We start from the raw sequence: 20,964 nt of genomic DNA, 5'->3' as shown, positions 1-20,964 counted from the left end.
CTCTCATCCTATCCCTCATTCCCTGGGAGCAGAGCATGACCCCCAGGCTGTCCCCTCCTGTCAGGAGTTGTGCAGAGCCAGAAGGTCCCCCCTGAGCCTCATTTTCCCCAGGCTGAGCCCCTTTCCCAGCTCCCTCAGCTGCTCCTGGTGCTCCAGCCCCTTCCCCAGCTCCATTCCCTTCCCTGGACATGCTCCAGCCCCTCCATATCCACCTCGGAGAGAAAACCCCAGCAAAAACCTGGAAGCTCCCAGCTTGCCCCAGCTGCTGCAGCTCACCCCGCTTGTGTCCGGGAGGGACTCGGGGGCGCTGTCCCGTGTGCCACGGCCCGTGTCCCCGCAGGATGGTGGTGTACAGCGGGGACACCAACCGCTCGGCCGTGCTCTACGACTCGCTGCGCGCCGACAGCGTTCCCTTCGAGGGCGTCATCAGCGACGGCTCCTCCATCAGGATCGACTTCCTCGCCGAGGAGCCCGCCGCCGCCACCGCCTTCAACATCCGCTTCGAAGGTGCTGTGTCCCCGTGCAGGGACCCGGGAGCAGTGCCTGGCTCAGCCAGGACACCCAGGGGCTGTGGGAAGGGTGCTGGCTGTCCCCAGCGCGGGCAGGGCTGGTGACCCTCTGCAGCTGCTGTTGTCATTGAGTCCCACTGCAGGATGGAGCCCTGAGCAATCCCATGATGGATGGCTTGGCATCCCCAGCTTGGGAACCTGTCACTCTTGCACCGATAATAACACAGAAACAGGCGGGATTATAGAAAGAGCAAAGAAGGCTTTATTCAAGAGAACCACACAGTTTATATGGAGTGATACAATAGATTCCATTTGATTGGCTAACTAACAAAAATATCTTCCTCACACACTGTCCTTGAGAGGAACAGAAAGGCAAAGTAGAAAAATGCCACCTGCAGATTGTTTATACTGAACAGTTATCACATCCTTACAGCTCCCTAAAAATTCTCACAAGCCGCTGTGAGAAACACTTGGCGTGTCTCTCTCTCTGTCCCATGGCATCCACAGGAAACACAGTGCCTGGCAGTGCCCTGAGCACACCCCTAGTGCTGAACCACCATGGCAGTGGGGTTTGGTGAGACCTGTGTGGTTCAGAATGGATAAATTGTTGTTAATCCTATAAATGCTCCCTGGAAGAGGCCATCCATGCCGGTGGGGATGCGGGGTCAGGTTCTCATGGGACAGCAGCAGGGCCTGGGGAAGCCCAGTGAGAAGGGAGAAGCTCCGTGTCCCTAAAGCTAACAAGGATCTCTTCCAGCCTTTGAGCGGGGCCACTGCTACGAGCCCTACATCCAGAACGGGAACTTCACCACTTCCGACCCCACCTACAACCTGGGCACCACCGTGGAGTTCACCTGTGACCCCGGGCACTCCCTGGAGCAGGGCCCTGCCGTCATCGAGTGCATCAACATGCGGGACCCCTACTGGAACGACACGGAGCCGCTGTGCCGAGGTCAGCCCTGCCCTGCCCTGCCCTGCCCTGCCCTGCCCTGCCCGTGGGCACTGCGGGGTGTGGGGTGACACCCCGGGGTCCCCACTGAGCCCTGCCCACCCCTTGCCCCCACAGCCACGTGTGGAGGGGAGCTGACTGCTGTGGCCGGGGTGATCCTGTCCCCCAACTGGCCGGAGCCCTACACGGAGGGGGAGGATTGCATCTGGAGGATCCACGTGGGCGAGGAGAAGCGGCTCTTCCTGGACATCCAGCTGTGAGTAGCCCAGGAGCTCGGTGTCTGTCTCTGCCCCAGAAGTGCTCGTCTCGTTTTGCTGCAGTATCCTGCTCCCCTCGCCTCCACCGTGGAATCACAGAATTCCAGAACAGTTTGGGTGGGAGGGACTAAAATCTGATTTCCCATGGGCAGGGACACCTTCCACTGTCCCAGGTTCCTCCAAGCCCTTTCCAACCTGGCCTTGGACACTTCCAGTGATGGGGCAGCCACAACATATCCAGACAACCCGTGCTAGGGCTTCACCACCCTCACAGGGAAGAGTCTTGCCATGCCCTGTTCTCCCCCTCAGAGCTTCCATAATCCCCTTTGAAGCACTTGGTACCCTGGGCAGGACTGAGTGTTGCTCCCTGAGTTCAAAGCACCATTACACGATCCATAGCAGCAGTGAATTGCTGCTCCAACAGCTCTGGAATTCTCCACAGGAAGCAGTGCCACAGCAGCACACGGCCATGTGCTCCTGGGGTGACACCCAGCACGTCAGCAGCTGGGTCATGTGGGGTTAGGAGAGCCTGGAGGCATCCATGGGATGGAAACAGCTCAATCTTTGGGCTGAATGTGAAACACAGGCACTAAGGGAGCAGAGCCACTCAGCAGGCCCAGGCTGAATGTGCTGGGGTCAGAGGGGAATGGGATCCAATGCCAGGCTGAGAGCTCTTGGCATGGAAACGCTGCTGCTGCAGCGGGAGCCTCCTTTGATGCTATTTTGGGTTTTCAAGAGGAGGACGTGTTTCAAGTAGAGGCTTAGAGTCATAAAGATTTTAAAGCTCCCCATAAAATCCCAAGTTGAAGCTCCCAGCACACCTCTCCCAGCTCTGTGGGTGCTGGGGCTGAGCAGAACTGGAGGCCAAGTGATTTGAAGTCATCAGGCATAAATGTCACTGAGAAAATCGTGTTTGACAGAAAGCAGAGATTTACTACAAATGTCAGCTTGCCACGGGGATTAGCTGGGCTCCCTCCAAGAACATTCCTAATAAAACATTTGGGGATCAGCTCAGGCATCTCCTGTGTGGCTGGGAGCATCCTGGTGCTCTCCTCTCCCGGGAAAGGAGGAGGTTTGTCCCTGCCGCTGTCCCTCCCGTGCCACCGGCAGCAGGGCCCCGGTGCCGGCTGTGCTCCCAGCCCTGGGGAGCCTTTCTGGGGCGTGGACACGGCAGGACAGCAGCAGGGAAGGGGTGTCACTGCTCACCCTCGGGGTCAGTGTGATTGGTCACCCACACTGCCAGCCGCGGCACGCAGAGAACGCCCCCGACACCAGGGCTGTGTCCCCGGCGTGTGCATCCATCCCCTGCCCTGGCCTCGGAGCGGGGGGAGAGCTGCGAGCCCCCCCCCGTCCCCTTCGGCTCCAGGGCAGCCGCATTCCCGGCGTGGACAGAGGCTGCAGCCATCCCTGCACGCTGTCCCCGTCTGTCCCCGCCATCCGCGGGCCGCCACTGCGCTCTGGTGGCCGCGGGGACAAGTGCGGTTCTTGTGGAGCGGCGGGGACCGGGGAGCCCGGCCTCGAACCCCCCGAAGGGAGTGACCCGGAGGGAGGTGACCCGGAGGGAGGTGACCCGGAGGGAGGTCACCTGGCTGTCCCTTGAGCCCCGCACCGCTGTGTCCTGCCTGGGCTCCCGGCACACGCTGCTCTCTAACCAAACTCTCCTCTCAGCCTGAACATCACCAACAGCGACATCCTGACCATCTACGACGGGGACGAGCTCTCCTCCCGCATCCTGGGACAGTACGTGGGCAGCAGCGGCCCCCAGAAGCTCTACTCCTCCAGCCCCGACCTCACCATCCAGTTCCACTCAGACCCTGCTGGGCTCATCTTTGGCAAGGGACAAGGATTCATCATGAACTACATAGGTACAGGGTGCTGGTGTGAGGAGGCGACACACAGCCAGCCCAGAATGTCCAGGTGCAGGGTCTGGCAGCAGGGAGAGTCACTGGGGCACCAGCACCCCCTTCTCATCCCACCCTGAACCTCCTGCAGGACCCCCAGCCCAGTGCAGGTCTCTGGGTCAGTCACTTCTGGGGTGTCCCTGTATGTGTCCCTTCCTTCAGGCTGGCAGCAAGGCAGGTTTGGTCCCTGTTAGCCCTGCTCTGGCCCAGAGGGAAAGAAACTGCTGGGAACAGAGATGCAGGATCCCACAGACACCCTGTCAGGCAGGGGTGCTCACTGAAGCCAGTCGCTGGGTGGGCTCCTGAGGTGGATGTCCCCTTCTCTGTGCTCCAGAGCAGCTCAGGCTGCACACATCTGTTCCAGTGTCCTTCGGGGCAGCTGTGCCTGCCAGGCTGGGGCTGTGCATGCCCACAGCAGAGACAAAGACTGTGAGGGGCATTCCATCCCCATGGCTGCCTCTTCCCCACCCTGCTTCCCGTGCCAGACTCCTTCAGGCATGTTTTCCTTGCGCTGCTGACAGCCCTGGCTGTGACAAACAGAGCGAGCTGCAATGCAGAGCACTGGGAGGCTGCAGGGCCCTGCTCGGTGCTCTGCAGCACACGGGGCTGGGGAGGGCAGGGCACAGCCCCTCACCTGAGCAAACCAGCCTGGGGGAAGCAGGGAACATCCTCCCGTGAGCAAACCAGCTGTGCTGTGACTGTGGTGCTGGCACCTCTCCTGCACCCACAGCTGGAGCTGAGCCTGGTGCTCCCAGCTTATCCTGACCCCAGCGCAGACCCTGTCCCATTTTCACCAGCCCAGCCCTCTCTCTGCCTGTAGGGTCAGGGCTGGGGAGGCTTCACAGAGCCTCTGTCACCCCCTGCTGCCCTTCCCTGTGCCCAGGGGATGCTGCCTGCACACCGGCTGTGCCATTTGTGAGCTGTGGGGAGGGACAGGCCCTTGGGAAGAGCCGTGTGTCCAGCTGGGGTGGCTCTGGGGAGGGCTGTGCCGTGGGTCCTGCCCGGTTGGTGACAGCCAGAACCCCTCTGGGCTGCAGAGGTGTCCCGCAACGACTCCTGCTCTGACCTGCCCGAGATCCAGAACGGCTGGAAGACCACGTCACACACAGAGCTGGTGAGAGGGGCCAAGATCACCTACCAGTGTGACCCGGGCTATGACATCGTGGGCAGTGACACCCTCACCTGCCAGTGGGACCTCAGCTGGAGCAGTGACCCTCCCTTCTGTGAAAAGAGTAAGTGCCCCACGGGAAGGTGCTGCTGTCCCTGTCCCACACCCTGTAACAGCGCTGGTCCTGCTCCCAGGGGCTCCCAGTTCCAAGGTGCTCCCAGGTACAAGGTGCTCCCAGCTCTGAGGGGCTCCCAGGTCCAAGGTGCTCCCAGCTCTGAGGAGCTCCCAGCTCCAAGGTTTTCATAGCTCCAAGGGGTTCCAGCTCCAAGGTGCTCCCAGCTCCAAGGGGCTCCCAGCTCTGAGGGGCTCCTACTCCAAGATGTTCCCAGCTCTGAGGGGATCCCGGCTCCAAGGGGCCCCAGATCCAAGGTGCTCCCAGCTGTGGGGGACTCCTGATCCAAGGTGCTCCCAGCTCTGAGGGGCCCCAGCTCCGAGGGGCTCCCCTCAGCCATCCTCTCTCCCCAGTTATGTACTGCACGGACCCGGGGGAGGTGGAGCACTCCACCCGCCTCATCTCGGACCCGGTGCTGCTGGTGGGCACCACCATCCAGTACACCTGCAACCCCGGCTTCGTGCTGGAGGGCAGCTCCCTGCTCACCTGCTACAGCCGCGAGACTGGCACCCCCATCTGGACCTCGCGGCTCCCGCACTGTGTCTGTAAGTCTGGGTGCTCTCTCCTGCTCCCCTGCAGTCCAGCCCCTCTCTGGGGGTCCTGGGTGATCTTCCTGCAGCCAGGACCCTGCCCAGCTCTGGGGGTGGTGCAGATCCTTGAGCTACCTGGAAGCAGAGGGGAGTGAGAGCTTGGGTGCTTCCTCACTGCCCTCAGGCTCCTTGTCTCCCTCGTGCTCACCCTGGATGTGTTTCATTCCCTTTCAGCTGAGGAGTCGCTGGCCTGTGATAACCCAGGGCTGCCAGAAAATGGGTACCAAATTCTTTACAAGCGCCTCTACCTGCCAGGAGAGTCCCTGACCTTCATGTGCTATGAGGGCTTTGAACTGATGGGGGAGGTGACCATCAAATGCATCCTGGGCCAGCCATCCCACTGGAGTGGCCCCCTGCCCATCTGCAAAGGTAACAGGGAAGGGGAGGGGGCAAGGGGACAGCCAACACCTCTGTCCCCAGCCTGAGACAGCTGTGGTCTGGCTGCAGCCCCAGCTGGGAGCTGAACTCAGCTGAGAGCTGGAGCTTCTCTAGATCTGGGCTCTGCTCAGCCCAGCCTGCTCAGTCCTGGCCACATGCTTACAGACACCAAGAGCTTATTAAAAACTGGGAGTTCACAGTGTGGTTTGGGACCAAACGGGGCAGGAGATCCCAGGTTTGGGGTTTCCAGCAGGCAACAGCTGCCAGCACCCAGTCAAACCCAGCTAGAGACCAGTAACTCTCCATCTCTCTTCCAGTGAACCAAGACAGCTTTGAACACGCTCTCGAAGGTGAGTGACGCGGCTTTCCTGGATGTGCAGGATCCTGGTGCAGCCTGGGAGGAGGGGGAGAGGCAGAGAGGGGATCACCCGGTGCCTGCAAATGCCAACATAATAGATCTCATCCTTTCAGTAGCAGAAGCTGCTGCAGAGACGTCGCTCGAGGGGGGAAATATGGCCTTGGCCATCTTCATCCCGGTGCTGATCATCTCCCTGCTGCTGGGAGGAGCGTACATCTATCTCACCAGGTGGGGCTCCACAGGGCGGGGACACGGCCAGGGCTGGCTCAGCATCGCCCTCACCAGCCACAGCCCCGGGCACGGTGCTGGGAGCGCTCTGGGGTGCTGGGAGCAGCTGGGCTGGGGGGATGTGGCTCTGGAATCAGTCTGAGCAGCCCAGTGACTCCGGCTCTCCCCGCAGGTGTCGGTACTACTCCAGCCTCCGCCTGCCCCTCATGTACTCCCACCCCTACAGCCAGATCACGGTAGAAACGGAGTTTGACAACCCGATTTATGAGACAGGGGTGAGTCCTGCCCTGCCTGTCCTCTCTAGGGACACTCCTGAGGGGCTTGGCTGGTTGGGCAGCCACGGGATGAGTCCAGCCAGGCTCTGTGGGAGCAATGGGACACGAGTCCCTCCGTGTGGCTGGGGAGGCACAGGGGGCTGAGGGGTACTGGCTGCGAGGGCATCGCTCCCCTGGGAACAAAACAACACCCAGGATCTCTCTTGCTGCCTGGGAATGGGGAGATGATCCTGAAATGCAGCTGCTGCCCTCAACTGGCTTTTCCTTGCTTGCAGGAAACACGAGAATATGAGGTTTCGATATAAGGACAGCAGTAAGAGAGTCTCCAGCAGCGAACTTAATGTGCTCTCATAGAACTTCCTCAGTAACTAATCCAGAGACCACGTGGAGTTTGGTTGGACCCCCGGACCTGCTGTTGTCTTTCCTTTTGCCTCTCTATTGAAGATTTTACTGTTTTCTTCACTGTATTTATTCTATTTAAACTGCGATAGGTGTGCTGCCCAGCCCTGGGCACAGGCAGCAGCTGGAGCCGGGGCAGAGCTGGGTCCTGGTGAGGCCAGGGGGGCACGGGGGCACTGCTGTGTCCCCCTCCATGGCAGAATGTCCCCCTCCATGGCGGAGCGTCCCTCGGCACTGCCCACACAGACGCAGGGGGATTTTTGCGGTTCTGATGTTGTTAAAAATTAAAGATGTCTCCATTGCAAGAGCCTGCGGTTGATTGCTGGGAGCTGAGCTAGCGCAGGGTCCCCCCAGGGTCCCACCCTGCAGCTCCCGGCTCCCACAGTGGGACCCTCCCCCGGGGGGCTCGGGGGGCACTGGCACAGGGACTGTCCTCGCTGCAGGGCTCAGGGACAGCCTGGCACACACGAGGTACGTGCTGCTTTCTTTTCCCACTTCGCTTTGGATGTGGAGAGGCAGCGAGCCAGGACTGTGGGGTGATGCCCTGCGGAGAAACACCAACCAGTGCCACCCAGCCACCAGCCCAGCACAGCTGGGAGCCCTGGAAGCCACCCTGGAGCGAGCAGAGCTCCCAGCTGGTGCCCCTCTGCTCTCTGCCCGTTGTTCCTCTCCAGCAGCACTTCCCATCACCCTGCCAGGATCACCCCGACCCGGCACGGCCCAGGGTCGCTCTCTGCCCCTGGCAGCATCTCAGGGTAAGCAGGATGGGCTGGGCTCCCTGGCTCCTGCTGCAGGAGGGGCCCTGGCGGGCTGTGCTGTGCATCCACACCTGGCTGGGTCCCCCAGGCGGGCAGGGGATGAAGGTGGAGCTGTTGGCAAGGAGAGGCAGGTGGGATGTGTGGAGGCTTCAGCACAGGAGCTCTGTGGGGAGCAGAGCAGGCAGAAATCGTCCTCAGTCCCACCCTCGCCATCCCCTGCACTCCTTCACTGCATCACCCCTGCCAGAGCCACACAGCGGTGGGGACACGGACCCCAAAGGGACACCACTGTCCCTGCTGTCCCCCAGCCAGCCCCTGGGGAGGGCAGCGAAGGCAGGGCCACGTCCTTGGCTGCTGGTGTCCTTCTTTTGTCCTTGTAGAAGAATGGCAAGTGCGGGAGGCTGGGTGAGCTCGGGGTGGTTGGTGCAGCTCTGCGGTGTACAGCTGGGATTTAGGGGTTTTCCTTTCAAAACAACGAATGTGTGTTTGTAATTTGTAATGATTAAAAAAAAAAAGAGGAAAAAAAAAGAGAAAAAAAAAATGTGCCAAAAAATGTACGAAGCATTTCATTTCCCTTCATACATGTCTGTTTTTATAAGAACAATGTGAAAATTGCTGGGATTAAATATTTTTGAACATGATCAAGTAGTTCCGTGGGAAGCTCTAGCATTCAGTATAACCTTGATAACAATTGTTCTGTATTTTTAAATGTCTGAAATCAGCTTGCAGACACTCTGGCCGCAGGCTGCAGCCATGCAGGGCAGGGTGAGGGCCGGGCACGCTGCATGCCCTGCTGTGGGATGGTGGCCCAAAGCCACTGCCTTGGCTCTGAGTGCCAGGTCCTGCCCTGGTGCAGCCCCACAGTGCCCCCTGCTCCTGTGGGATGGAGGCACCTGAGGTGGGACATGAGGTGACCTGGCATGGCCCTGGGGACATCTCCCCTCTCTGTGTCACCCCACAGGAGCCAGTGCTGGCTCTCCCTGTACCCCTTGAATTCAGCATTGCCCCTTCCCATGCCAGCCCAGCCCAGTGATGTTCACAGAGTGGGTGGGTGCTGCCCTGAGGCACTGGGACCCCACTGGACACCCTTGGCCATGTCACAAAGGACATGCAGAAAGTTTTGGGGAGCCCTGGTAGCCCAACCCCATTGGGCAGGGGGCCCATCCTGCCTGTGCCCTGCTCACCCATCAGCTGCCCAACAACCTGTGGCTGTCACCTGGCAGCTCCCCAAAACTACAGGGAGACCATTGTGGGGACAGGAGGGGGCTGCCTCACCCACCCCCAGTGTGCACGGGGCTGCATCCCACACAGGCAGGCACAGCTTGGGAGCAGCCCGGGGCTGGGTGGGAAAAGAAAAGTCTCCCCCTGCTCCCTGGGAGCCTCTCCGGGCTGAACTGCCCCGGTGGGAGAAGAAACGAGCCCCTGCGAGGTTTTCCTCAAGTGTGGGCAGGGCAAGGTCCTGCGGGGGCACCACGGGACCCTGAGCACGGCTCTGCCTGACACGGTGACTGTCACCTCGCCAAGGAGCAGCGCCACCGGGACACCCCAGCTGGGACAGCATTCCCTGATGCCAGCAGCCCCAGGTGTCCCTGGGGAGGGAGGGGGATGCTCAGCCCACCCCACCCCACACCCCGAGAAATGCCCGGCCGAGGAAACCTGGGGCTCCCGTCTGTCCCTGCCCCTCCGCACCCAAAACAATGCAACAGCGCTGCCTCCCCAGGCGTGCCTCTAACCAAGGTTACGCTGTGACATCGATAATGGCTTTGCTCAGCAGCTGCCAGGCTAATGCACAGGGGGCGAGGGAGCCAAGGCTCTGATGCAGAGCATTCCTGGGGGAGGGAGATTGGGTTATTTTTGGACAGAGATTGCAAGAGAATTAAAATGAAGGGGGAAAAAAAAAAAGCCCTTCATGCTGCCGTTCCTCCTCGGTGACGTAAAGCCGGAGCCAATCTCTGGCCTCAGGCGTTGTGCTGCGGATGGAGCTTTGTCTGGGCCCAGCAGCCTCGGCCACAGCGGCCTCCCCCTCCCTGGGGCCGGGCGGGGGCACAGCGGGGCCGTGCCACGGCAGCCACACGGCCGAGGGACCCCCGAGTCAGGCATGGAGCAGCAGGGACCCCTTGATTCCCTGCAAGCTGCACTGGAGGCTGGTGAGGCAACAGCATCCCTGCCCATTCCAGGTCAGGCACAGCATCCCTGCACAGCCCAGGTCAGGCACAGCATCCCTGCCCAACCTGTGTCAGGCACAGCATCCCTGCACAGCCCAGGTCAGGCACAGCATCCCTGCCCAACCTGTGTCAGGCACAGCATCCCTGCCCACTCCAGGTCAGGCACAGCATCCCTGCACAGCCTGTGTCAGGCACAGCATCCCTGCACAGCCCAGGTCAGGCACAGCATCCCTGCCCACTCCGTGTCAGGCACAGCATCCCTGCCCAGCTCAGAAGGCTGGAAAAGCCCTGGGATGCACTTGGCACAGCTCTGCCAGTGACACCCTGGCAGGAGCCCAGTCTGTGGGCAGCCTCCTGGCTCCAGTGGTTCCTTCTCCCTTTTCCTGAGCTGTCCTCCTGGGGCAGACACTGCCAGTGTCCTCCCCTCAGCTGTTGCCAAAACTGTGCTTGTGTTCTGCCAGGGCTGGGATTTCCTGGAATGTTTAGGCTGGAGCTGGGACAGTGCTCCTGGAGGGGCCTTCCCTGTGCTGAGGAATCACAGAATCATGGAATCATTGCTTTGGGTTGGAAAGGACCTCTAAAGTGCATCTTGTTCCAACCCCTTGCCATGAGCAGGGACACCTTCCACCATCCCAGGTTGCTCCAAGCCCCATCCAACCTGGCCTTGAACAATTCCAGAAATGGAGCAGCCACAGCTCTATGGGCAGCAGTGGGTCTCACTACTCCCACGAAGAATTTCTTTTCAATATTCTGTCTAAACCTTTTCTCAGTTTCAAGCCGGTCCTTGTCCTGTCACTCCACACCCTCATCCAAACTCCCTCTCCAGCTCTCTTGAAGCCTGCAGGAAAGCCAGGCTGGTCTTCAGGGAAGAGATGAGTGGTGGATGTGGGGACCAGGGGCTGGTCCAGAGTCAGCAGAGAGCTCAGAAGGCAGAGGCAGGCGAGAAAGGAGGGGAGAGCCCAGAGCCGCGGGAGTGCTGACAGAAGGGAGCAGGAGCTGGGCCTGAGGCTGGAGGGTCTGGGAAGGAGCAGGCTGGAAAAAACTCCCATTCCTTTTACCCTGCAGCACACAACGCTGCCAGGGCCCTGCAGCAGCACACCGGGCTGGGGAATGTGCTGGTGGGGGCACGGCAGGACCAAGCAGGAGGCAGAAAATGTGCCAGGATGGAAAACAAGGTGCGTTTTAGCACTGCCAGGGACGAAGCTGCTCAGAGGACGCACAAGCACACCTGAAGGGGCTGTGCAGGACAGTTCTGCTTCCACTTCCACAGCCCTGAGCAGTGCCAGGGGAGGATGCGTGGGCACGGGATGGCAAAATCTGCAAAACAAGGCAGGGTTTTTCTTGTGCCCTGTGGTGGTGACAGGTGTCCCACACGGCTCCACGTGGCACTGCCACAGGGCAGGGCAGGGCAGGGCAGGGCAGGGCAGGGCAGGGCAGGGCAGGGCAGCGCTACCAGGGCTCTGCCTGGACCCAGGATCTGTCTGGACCAGGGATTTGCCCGCGGGCAGCTCAGCTCAGCCGCTCACCCGGCACCTGGGCGATGGAGCAGGAAGGAGTGGAGCTCTGGATCCCCTGGGGCTCCCGGAACTGACAGCATTGGCTTAGGGGAACAGGAAATGGGTTGGGGAGGAAAAAGGCAAGCAGGAGGACTCACGACAGTTTCTCCACTAGCAGTAAAGAGTTGTAAAGGGACGCCCCAAGCTGGGAACAGTCTCCCCCCATCCCTGGTGCCGCAGCACACCCTCACATCCTCGCTGAGACATTCCCTGGCTGCCTGCACCTTGGGCATTGCATTGCCTCGCTGGGAGCTCCTGTCCGCTGCATGCCAGATGCATTTATGCATTTATTATTGGAGACAAGCAATCCCTGCAACCCGAGGGCTGCGGCACAAGGGGCCGGAATCCCCGGAGCCAGTACTCGCTCCCTGAATGCGTGTGTTCCTGCATCCCTGGAGCCAGAACCCTGCACATCCCGACTGCTGCATCCCTAACAGCCTGTGTCCCTGGAGCCAGTCCCCATTCCCTCGGTGGCTGCATCCCTGCGTGCTCCCACCCCTGGGACCAGCATCCCCAGACTGCTGCAGCCCCCAGCGCCTGAATCCTTGCAGCCGCTGTCGCTGCGCGTCCCGCTGCACCCCCGGTGCCCCCGCGCCTCCCGGGGCCACCCAGCCCCCGCGTCCCCGGGGCCGTGTCCCCGCGTCCCGGGGCGCCCGCGGCCGGGACGGGCGCTCCCCCGGGACCATCGCCGCCTCCTCCCGCCGCTCCATCCCCGGGACCCCTCCCGAGTGCCGCAACCCCGCGGCTCCCCCGCCCCTGCGGGCCCCTCCCGGCAGCGCGGGGCGGGCGCGCGGGGCGGGGGCGGGCGCGGCGCGGGGCGGGCGCGGGGGCGGGCGGGCTGTGCGGGGCCGGGGCCGCAGCTGCCGCCCGGCGCGGTCCCGGCGGGGGCGGCGCGGCCCCTCCTGCCCGGGCTGCTGGGAGTTGTGGTCCGCGGCGGCGGCGGAGCGGCGCGGAGGGAGCGCGGCCCCGCGCGGCCCCGCACGGCCCCGCACGGCCCGGCGCGGGCGGCAGGTCGGTACCGCAGCGCTCCGCAGCGCATCGCGGGGGGGCCGCGGGGGCGCGGGGCGGCAGCGGGGCCCGCGGAGGGGGCGCAGCCCGAGCCCCCCTTCCCCGGCCGGGGCAGGGGCTCGGCGTGGGGCGGCCGCGCCGGGGGACAGCGCGGCGGCAGGTGCCAGCGGCGCGCCGGGTGATGGGACACCGGCACGGCCGTGCCATCGCCACGCCGGGTGATGCGGCCACAGCGGTGACACCCGCTGACGCCGCCACGCCGGGTGACACCGTCACACTGGGTGAGAGCAGCGCGCGGGTGACACTTACTCTGGTGGCACCGGCGGGGTGGCGTGCTCAGGAGAGGGTGAAGGGAGCACCCACTGCTCCTGTTCCGGAGTGGCAGCGGGCATCCCGCCTCATCCCGAGGCTCCTGCTCCTCGTGCTGCTCCCAAAGGCGACACCAGCCGTGCGGAGCCGAGGACATCCCCGCCACTGCAGGCCCGTGGCCCGGGGACCCTGGCTGGGCTGAGCTGAACCCGCTGCCTCCAGGAGATGCCGTGGCCACCACGGAGTCACCGAGATGCAACTTTGTGCTGCATCGGAGCCTCTGCCTTCCTTATGTAACACGGCTGCTGCTGGCACGGTGCTCGCCTCCACGTCCTGCACAACTTCGGTGCAACGTGGAATTGCTCTCCCCTCCCTGGAATGGCTCTGCTGTTATCATTAGCTGAAGAGCCTTTTCTGGCATCTCGGGCCAGGGGTGCTGGATGTGACCTGTCTGGGTGCAGGGCCATCTCTGGGAGGTGACAGCACCCACGGGGTGCCCTGTGCCACCCCAGCTATGTGGTGTGTGTTGGGAGCAGTGCTGATGTTTGGGGCCCTGCCCCAGTGCTGGCACAGCCCCTGTGGGGGTGGGTTTGGTCAGGTTTGCAGTGGGGTGGCTGTGCTGGCACAGGAGGCAGCTCCTGGGCTGGTCCCATGGAGACTGTGCCCAGAGAACCCCAGGGCTCTGCAGCCCGAGGCTCCCTGGGTCTCTGGGGTCAGGCAGGCAGTGTGTGGGCACAGGGGCTTGGATTTCTTGCTGCTCTGATGGTTTCCCCCCGATCTGAGGTGTTTCCTGCATCCCTGGGGCAGCACTGTGGCCGTGTTTGTGCTGTGCTGCCCTTGCAGGCTGTGACTCTGACCTGGGCACCCCGAGGCTGTCGGAGCCCCCCAGCTCTGTTCCCCTTTGCAATGCCATCAGCTCTGACCCAGCGTGGCTGCTGTGCCTGAGCAGTTCCCTTTGTAGGGCAGGAGCCACCCTGAATGCACCTCACCCAGGGCCCTGCTCCTTCCCTAACGTGCTCCAGTCCTGCAGGTAGCACGGGGGCTGTGCTGGCCTCGGCGGACATCCCCGGCACCGACTCTGTGCTTGCACCTCGGGAAGGGAGGCCTGGGCGGGAGAAGCGGGAGTGTCTGGAGGAATGCCAGCCGTGGAGATGGAGGAAAGTTATCTTGAGATTCCCGGGAGGCTGTGACATGCCACGTGGACTGCAGATCCCAGGATGGGGCACGCAGGCAGCACGCTACAAGGAAGGAGGGTGGAGGGAGGTCGGATGTGTGGATGTTCCTCCCTGGGGTGTAACACTGCCTGAATCCCAGGTCTCCAGCCCTGCAGCACGTCCCTGCTGTAGGGTCAGATCCCATCTGCAGCCCGTCTCCATCACCATTGATAAGGAAATGCACGTTGAGAGTCTGCAGGACCTTGGCAGGAAGGGCTGGGGAGGGTTTGGATGGCTTTCCTGGCTCATAAACCCGTCTTGCTACTTAGAGTCAGTGCTCTTACTGGTGAGCTGGTGAAATCAAACAAGCCAGCCTGAGCTGCCTCTGTTGCCACCACCCTGACCTGCTCCCATGGCCATGTGCTGGCCCTGTGGCCATGTGCTGGCTGAGCTCTGGACTCTCCCACAGCTCAGTCTCTGGAGGGAGAGTCACTTCAGAACCATCAGATGGAGGGGATAAGCTGATGTGCTGCCAGATAGGGCAGTGAAGTGTGTACTCTCAGTGTATATTCACTTAGCAGCCAGATTTCAGACATGATAAGGCAGCAGTTTAGGAGAGGAGCTGGCGGATGAGCAGGAGGGGAGATGGTCACTGGGGCGGTGGGAGATGGGGCCTGGATCTGGGCCTTTTATTTGGGTATTTGTGGAAGATGCTGTTTAGAGCACGGGGGATTTACTCAGCATGGGCTGATGCTAGGTGACTATCCACCATCCCCTCCCTGAGGAGCCAGTGCCCCACACACTCCCAGCACACAGCTCCAGCTGTATCCTGTGCACTGACCCCAGCAGGGACCTCATGGGGCAGCCCTCTCCCTAACACCTCTGGGTTTCTCTCCCCAGAACCTCCCTCCAGCACTGCCTTTCAGGATGATGGGCCCAGGAACACCGGCGGGGACCCTCCAGCCACGTGGCTGCTGACCCGGGGGCCAATGCAGAGCTCTGGGGAGCGCAGGGCAGAGCCGCCGCCCCGCTCGCCCATGGCAGCCCCTTCCCGCCGCGCCCCGGCCCGGCTGCATGGTGTGGGTGCCCCTGAGCCCCACGAGCAGTGACCGCCGGGCCCCGCTGCGCGCTCCCAGCACCACCACCATGTCTTTGGAGTGGCTGATGGACTGGAGCTGGTCCTTGGACGGACTCCGGGATTTCATTGCCACGGGCATCCAGTCTTTCCGCGACTGCGACGCCACGGCCCTGGTGGCCGTCGCCTGCCTGCTGGTCCTGTTCGTGTGGTACTGCTACCACGTGGGGCGGGAGCAGCCCCGCGCCTACGCCACGGTGAACGCGCTGATGCAGAGTGCCGAGGCCAACGGGGTGCAGAACGGGTTCGTGTACTGCCAGTCACCCGAGTGCGTGCGCTGCTCGCACCACGACGGCCTCAACCAGAAACTCTACCACAACCTGCAGGAGTACGCCAAGCGCTACTCCTGGTCCGGCATGGGCAGGATCCACAAGGGCATCCGCGAGCAGGGCCGCTACCTCAACAGCCGGCCCTCCATCCAGAAGCCAGAAGTCTTTTTCCTGCCCGACTTGCCCACCACGCCCTACTTCTCCCGGGACGCTCAAAAGCACGACGTGGAGTTGCTGGAGCGCAACTTCCAGACCATCCTGTGCGAGTTTGAGACCCTGTACAAGGCGTTCTCAAACTGCAGCCTCCCACAAGGATGGAAAATGAACAGCACGCCCAGCGGGGAGTGGTTCACCTTCTACCTGGTGAACCAGGGCATGTGCGTGCCCAGGAACTGCCGGAGATGCCCACGGACGTACCGCTTGCTCGGGAGCCTCCGTACCTGCATTGGCAACAATGTCTTTGGGAACGCCTGCATCTCTGTGCTGAGCCCGGGCACCGTCATCGCCGAGCACTACGGGCCCACCAACATCCGCATCCGCTGCCACCTCGGTGAGTGTCCGGCGCCATGGTTCGTGTGTTGGGAGGGTGTGGAGGGTGGCAGCCAGGCCTGGGTGCAGGAGCCCCAGAAAAGTCTCTGGCACCCCGTGCTCCTGGGGCTCTGCTCTGCTTTGGCATGGGGGAGGTTTTGGGGGCTTTGGCAGTGCTCAGTCTCTGGGTACCTGACATACCCAGAGTCTCCAGATCAGCAGCAGGAGGGTTTCACCTCCTCCTCCTGCTGACCCAGGGTCGCGGACTCCTGCTGGTGTGTGATACAGGGCTGATTTTACATAGGGGTCTCTGAACGTCCCCCTCTCTGCAGGCAGGTCCCTTTCCCATCCCGGGATGTGGGGCAGCCTGGGGCGCTGCTCCAGGACTGTGTCGTGCCACTGGCAGCTCCTCTTTCCTGGAATCTCCTGGGTGCTTTGCATGGGACATGGGTGGATGGGAGCAGAGATGCTGCTTTGGGGTTTGCAAAGCTGCAGGTGAGGGCAGGGTGTCCCCTGGGGTGTCCCCTGCGGTGAGTCAGGCGCTGGGTTGGTGGCACAGCGCTCCCTGCTCGGCGGGCAGGGACAGGGAGAGCCCACACGGCACAGATAGCTGGGCTGGCAGAAATGCTGCTTTGGGGCTTGCAAAGCTGCAGGTGAGGGTAGAGGGGTCCTGGGGTGTCCCCTGTGGCAGGTCAGGCGCTGGGTTGGTGACACAGCGCTCCCTGCTCGGCGGGCAGGGACGGGGAGAGCCCACACGGCACAGATGGCTGGGCTGGCACAGCACCGACCGTGCCGGGGGAGGCACCGCACGGGCCCGGCTGGCAAACACCAACCGCGCCTGTTCAGCCAACAGCTCGGGTAAACACACCCAGGCAGTGCTGGCCATTTGTTTGGAATGGGAATTGTTTTCAGAGCTGGTCCCAGGAGCTGCCCTCGCTGGTGCCAGGAGGAAGCCTCTGTCACTGACGCCTCTCTCTGGGGCACTGGGGGATGCGTTCTCCTCATGAGGGGCTGGGAGAGGTTCCTGGGAGGAGCCAGTGATGTCTGAGTGGGCTCAGGCAGCACACCTGGAGCACACACGCCCTGGGCAGAGGAATGACACGGGTCATTGACTTGTCCTTCTGCTGGGACTCTGCGCTGGGCCGGGGGCACACTGGCACCCCCACCCTGGTGATGGGAATGCTGCTCTTGCTGTGCCCAGGGCATGGATGTGTGTAAAACACAACCTGCCTTTTCAGGCAGCTGGATCTGCAAAGCCAGCACAGCCATCCATGGGGCAAGTCAGTCCCGAGGATTTACTCCAGGCACAGGCAGCTTCCATGGGCCAGGGCAGCATCCTGAGGGTGCAGGTGGGATGGAAGGGCTGCAGGTTGCTCCCTCCCTGTATCCCCCCAGCAGCTCAGCTTCCCTGTTCCAGCATCTCCAGCCGAGGCTGTTGTGCAGGGAAATGGCTTTGGGTTTTGCAGCCTTTGAAACAGCAGCTTTGTAGTCCCAGCTTTGCCGGGCAGCTGGGAGTCCCTGCTGCGCTCGCTGGGTTTGGCATCACTCTGGGATCCATCCTGCTCGTTTGCTGCATCGTTACTGTTCAGCAGCCACGTGAGCCCTGACCCCTTTCTCCACCACGGCCTCATCTTTGGGGCAGGATGGCTCTGCAGCAGCTCCAGTGTCCCCAGCACTGTGGAGGGTGACAGTCCTGGTGCAGGAGGTGACGGGATCAACCCCTGTCAAACTGCTTTGGCTTGTGCTGGTATTTTAAGAAAAGACCCATTTTATTTCTAAGATTGTCCTTCATGTGGCCCTCACAGAGCTGCTTCCCCATGAGCGTTTTGTGACTCCCCCAGATTTCTGTCCTTGCAGCCCCATGGGTCACCCTGAGGCAGCACCTTGGATGGGGACTGAGGGATGGGCCAGGTCCCTGGGGAGCTTGTGGCAGAGCCACAGCCGAGCACATTTTCCAGCCCCAGTACAATTCCCACTCCCCCAGCCTTGCCTGGTACAGGATCATCACTGCAGGGCAGGAGGAAGGAGCAGGCAGGATCTGCCTTTGGTCCTGAAGTTAGAAAATATCCCAGGAGCCTGGCTCCCTGTGCACACCTCTGGGCATGGGCTCTGGGGACTGGGAAGCTGTTCCAGATATGAAAGTAGTGCCTGCAGTGCTGAGCTTGCTGGGGACAGTGAAAAGGCAGGAAGGAGCAGACAGGGAGTGGGGCAGGGGCTGAGCTGCTCCAGGCTTGGGGTTCAGGTCACTCCCTGCAGGGGAGCAGCCCCTCAGCAGCAGCGTGGGGCTCACACAGAGCTCGGTTTGCTCCCTGCTGCCCCACCACAGGGAACTCAGCACGGCCTGACCTCCCTGTCCTCTCTCTTTGTGCCTGAAGGTCTGAAGACGCCCAGCAACTGCGAACTGGTGGTGGGGGGCGAGCCCCAGTGCTGGGCTGAGGGTCGGTGCCTGCTCTTCGACGACTCCTTCCTGCACACGGCGTTCCACGAAGGTGAGTTCAGTGTGGGGGGCCTCGTGGTGTCCCCTTTGTGTTGGGGACTGGGGATGAGTTGGGGGGCACTCACACTCAGTCCCTTCTTCTGCCCCAGCAGGGCTGGGTCCCTGTGTCTGTCCTGGGAGCTCAGGGCCTTGGCTTGCCCCAGGCGGGAGCATTCCTATCCCTGGCAAGGCAGGGCTCCCCATGAACACGCTTGCTCTGCCTCAGGGTGCTGGGGCATCCTGGCACCCCTTTCCTGGCACACCTCTGGAGCCCCCCAGCAGCCTGTGGCTCGCTCCCATCCCGACTTGCTCGTGGTGCTTTCACAGCAGCGCCAGCCCAGCCCAGGGCCTGCTGACCCTCTCCCCTCAAGGCAGCTCAGCTTCCTTCATTGCCGAGCTCTGCAGGGCGGCTCCGGCTGCGGTGCCATGGCCTCAGCCTCCTCTGGCCCTGCTGCAGCTCAGCCTCCTCTGGCCCTGCTGCAGCTCGGCCTCCTCTGGCCCTGCTGCAGCTCGGCCCCGGCCTCCTCTGGCCCTGCTGCAGCTCGGCCTCCTCTGGCCCTGCTGCAGCTCGGCGCTGACAGGCCAGCAGGGGAGCAGCCTCACGCCCGCTGGATTGTTGGATTGTCCCTCCCTCCACCGCTGACGGAGGCTGTTCCGCTCCAGCTCTCCCAGATTACCCGGCATTAGTCGCCCATGGCATAAAAGCATCAGGCAGAGCTGTTCTATGCAGGGGAGCGTGTGGAGAGAGTGGGAGAACAAAAGCTGTTGCTTCCACATCAAACCTGCTGTGGGATTGGGAAGCACAGCTCCGTGCAGGGCCAGGAAGGCCGGAGTGGCGCAGCAGCCGCTCGCTGCACAGACCCAGCACGCAGCTGCAAGGAGGCCCTGCCTCAGGAATCCTCAAATCCCAAAGCACCCAGAGCCTGCTCCATGTCCCTGAGTTCCCAGTAAGCAGCTCTTTACTGGGATTGCACTGGGGAGGTGCCTCCCCACCCTCACTGTGCGTTTCCACTCCCCCAGGTGCCCCGGAGGAGGGTCCCCGCGTGGTGTTCATGGTGGACCTGTGGCACCCCAACGTGGCCGCGGCCGAGCGCCAAGCCCTCGACTTCATCTTCGCGCCGGGACGATGACGGCGCTGCCCGGCCTGGTGGGTTCAGGGCAGCTCGGCCGGGGCCTCTCCCGGCACACGGCCTCGGTGCTCCCTCCCGGGGCTCTTGTAAATGGAAACTGTGACGTGTATCCGCGCCCATCTCCTTCCTCCATCGTTGGCTTCAGGGATTCTTTTCCAAGCGCCGGCGCCTCGGCCCCGCCGGGGCTCGCTGCCCCCCTGCTCCGTCGTGTTCTGTTGCTACTGTGTTTTGCGGTGTTCAGAAGTAGAGTAACAAACCCAAGGGTGCTCGTTTGAATGTAATGTAAAATTTTTCTCGTGGTCATCAAAGGAACAACACACACACACACACCATAACAGCCAACCAGCCTGCCCTGCCTGGCTGCGGCCCTGGATGGATGGACAGATGGACACTGGGGGCTGCCACGGGCACTGTGCTCCCCCCAGGCTGGGTCTGATGGGCTGGGCAGGGCACAGCTCTGCTCACAAAGAACCCTCCTGGGGCTCCTGCTTCTTCCTCCATGTGCCAGCTGGGCCTCCCCAGCTCTCCTGCCCTCAGAAACCCCTTTTGTCACCCAGGCAGGGAGCAGAGTCCATTGCCAGCCCAGCAAGGCAGGAGCCCTGACCTCCACCCTGCTGAGGGAGCAGCACACACAGTCGTGTTCTTCAGTCTGACCAAGGGCGTTAGCAATTGCCCAAATCTCTTCCTTGCTCTATCTGCAACCCTCAGTTTTCCCAGCTCCCAGCTGGGAGGCCCTGCAGGGGCAGGGATGCTGTTTGGAAACAGAGAATGGGGGTTTTGTCTGTCTGTAGGAAGAAAGGAGGTCACCATTCCTTCTGCTGCTCCATCTTCTCCTTTCCTCAAGCCAGGGCAGGCAAACACACAGCGGCAGCTCCCATGGACCTGACACCACAGGACAGCTTCCCAAGGGGGGTTAATTTTGCAGCCTGAGCAAAGAGGCTCCACCCTGAGGTCCTGCCCATCCAGGGACCACCACGCTTTTCCTGAAGTCCCCCAGCACCAGGGTCTGTTTGGGGTCTGGGGGCTGGTTTATAACACCCCCCCAAAGCACAGTGTGTGGTGGATGCTCACAGCTCTGGCTGGGGACCCTTTGCCTCTGTGCCCTGTCCCCCAACTACTTCTTTACAGACTTTTCAGTGGTTCGATTGCAAGAGAAGGCAGAGATTTCAAATACATCTGAGATATTTTTTACACCCGTCTTGTTACAGACTACCTGAAGTGCATGATTTCTACACGCATTGGCTACCTGGACACAGGCCCTGGGGAAGCAGGCTGGCTCTGTCCAAAGGTTGGTAACATTCATACAGTGGATAAGCAAAGATTATCAATAAACAGTTGTGCTGAAAACAGAA

General features: G+C 61.9%; 2 protein-coding genes across 3 annotated transcripts in view; both read left to right on the top strand.

The window, feature by feature from the left end:
- The window catches only part of SEZ6L (seizure related 6 homolog like), a 38,496-nt gene extending 29,973 nt beyond the window's left edge, over positions 1 to 8,523 (top strand). Inside the window, exons 7-17 of one of the 2 annotated variants that reach the window (XM_064392138.1) lie at positions 341 to 507; positions 1,267 to 1,461; positions 1,576 to 1,714; positions 3,384 to 3,580; positions 4,654 to 4,848; positions 5,250 to 5,441; positions 5,661 to 5,855; positions 6,182 to 6,214; positions 6,336 to 6,450; positions 6,623 to 6,725; positions 7,001 to 8,523. In XM_064392138.1, coding sequence (XP_064248208.1) covers positions 341 to 507; positions 1,267 to 1,461; positions 1,576 to 1,714; positions 3,384 to 3,580; positions 4,654 to 4,848; positions 5,250 to 5,441; positions 5,661 to 5,855; positions 6,182 to 6,214; positions 6,336 to 6,450; positions 6,623 to 6,725; positions 7,001 to 7,030 — 1,561 coding nt within the window. In that variant the 3' untranslated portion in view covers positions 7,031 to 8,523. The remainder of the gene's footprint in view (positions 1 to 340; positions 508 to 1,266; positions 1,462 to 1,575; positions 1,715 to 3,383; positions 3,581 to 4,653; positions 4,849 to 5,249; positions 5,442 to 5,660; positions 5,856 to 6,181; positions 6,215 to 6,335; positions 6,451 to 6,622; positions 6,726 to 7,000) is intronic. The other variant, XM_064392137.1, reaches the window with a different exon arrangement.
- Positions 8,524 to 12,437: 3,914 nt separating this feature from the next.
- Positions 12,438 to 20,964, top strand: ASPHD2 (aspartate beta-hydroxylase domain containing 2). The gene is made up of 4 exons (XM_064392482.1): positions 12,438 to 12,614; positions 14,975 to 16,028; positions 18,382 to 18,495; positions 19,503 to 20,964. The coding sequence occupies exons 2-4, from the start codon at positions 15,149 to 15,151 to the stop codon at positions 19,610 to 19,612; spliced, it is 1,104 nt and encodes a 367-aa protein (XP_064248552.1). The 5' UTR covers positions 12,438 to 12,614; positions 14,975 to 15,148; the 3' UTR covers positions 19,613 to 20,964.

This window comes from Passer domesticus, chromosome 17 (assembly GCF_036417665.1).
Source record: "Passer domesticus isolate bPasDom1 chromosome 17, bPasDom1.hap1, whole genome shotgun sequence".
Classification (NCBI taxonomy): domain Eukaryota; kingdom Metazoa; phylum Chordata; class Aves; order Passeriformes; family Passeridae; genus Passer; species Passer domesticus.
This window is presented reverse-complemented; position numbering and strand designations above follow the sequence as displayed.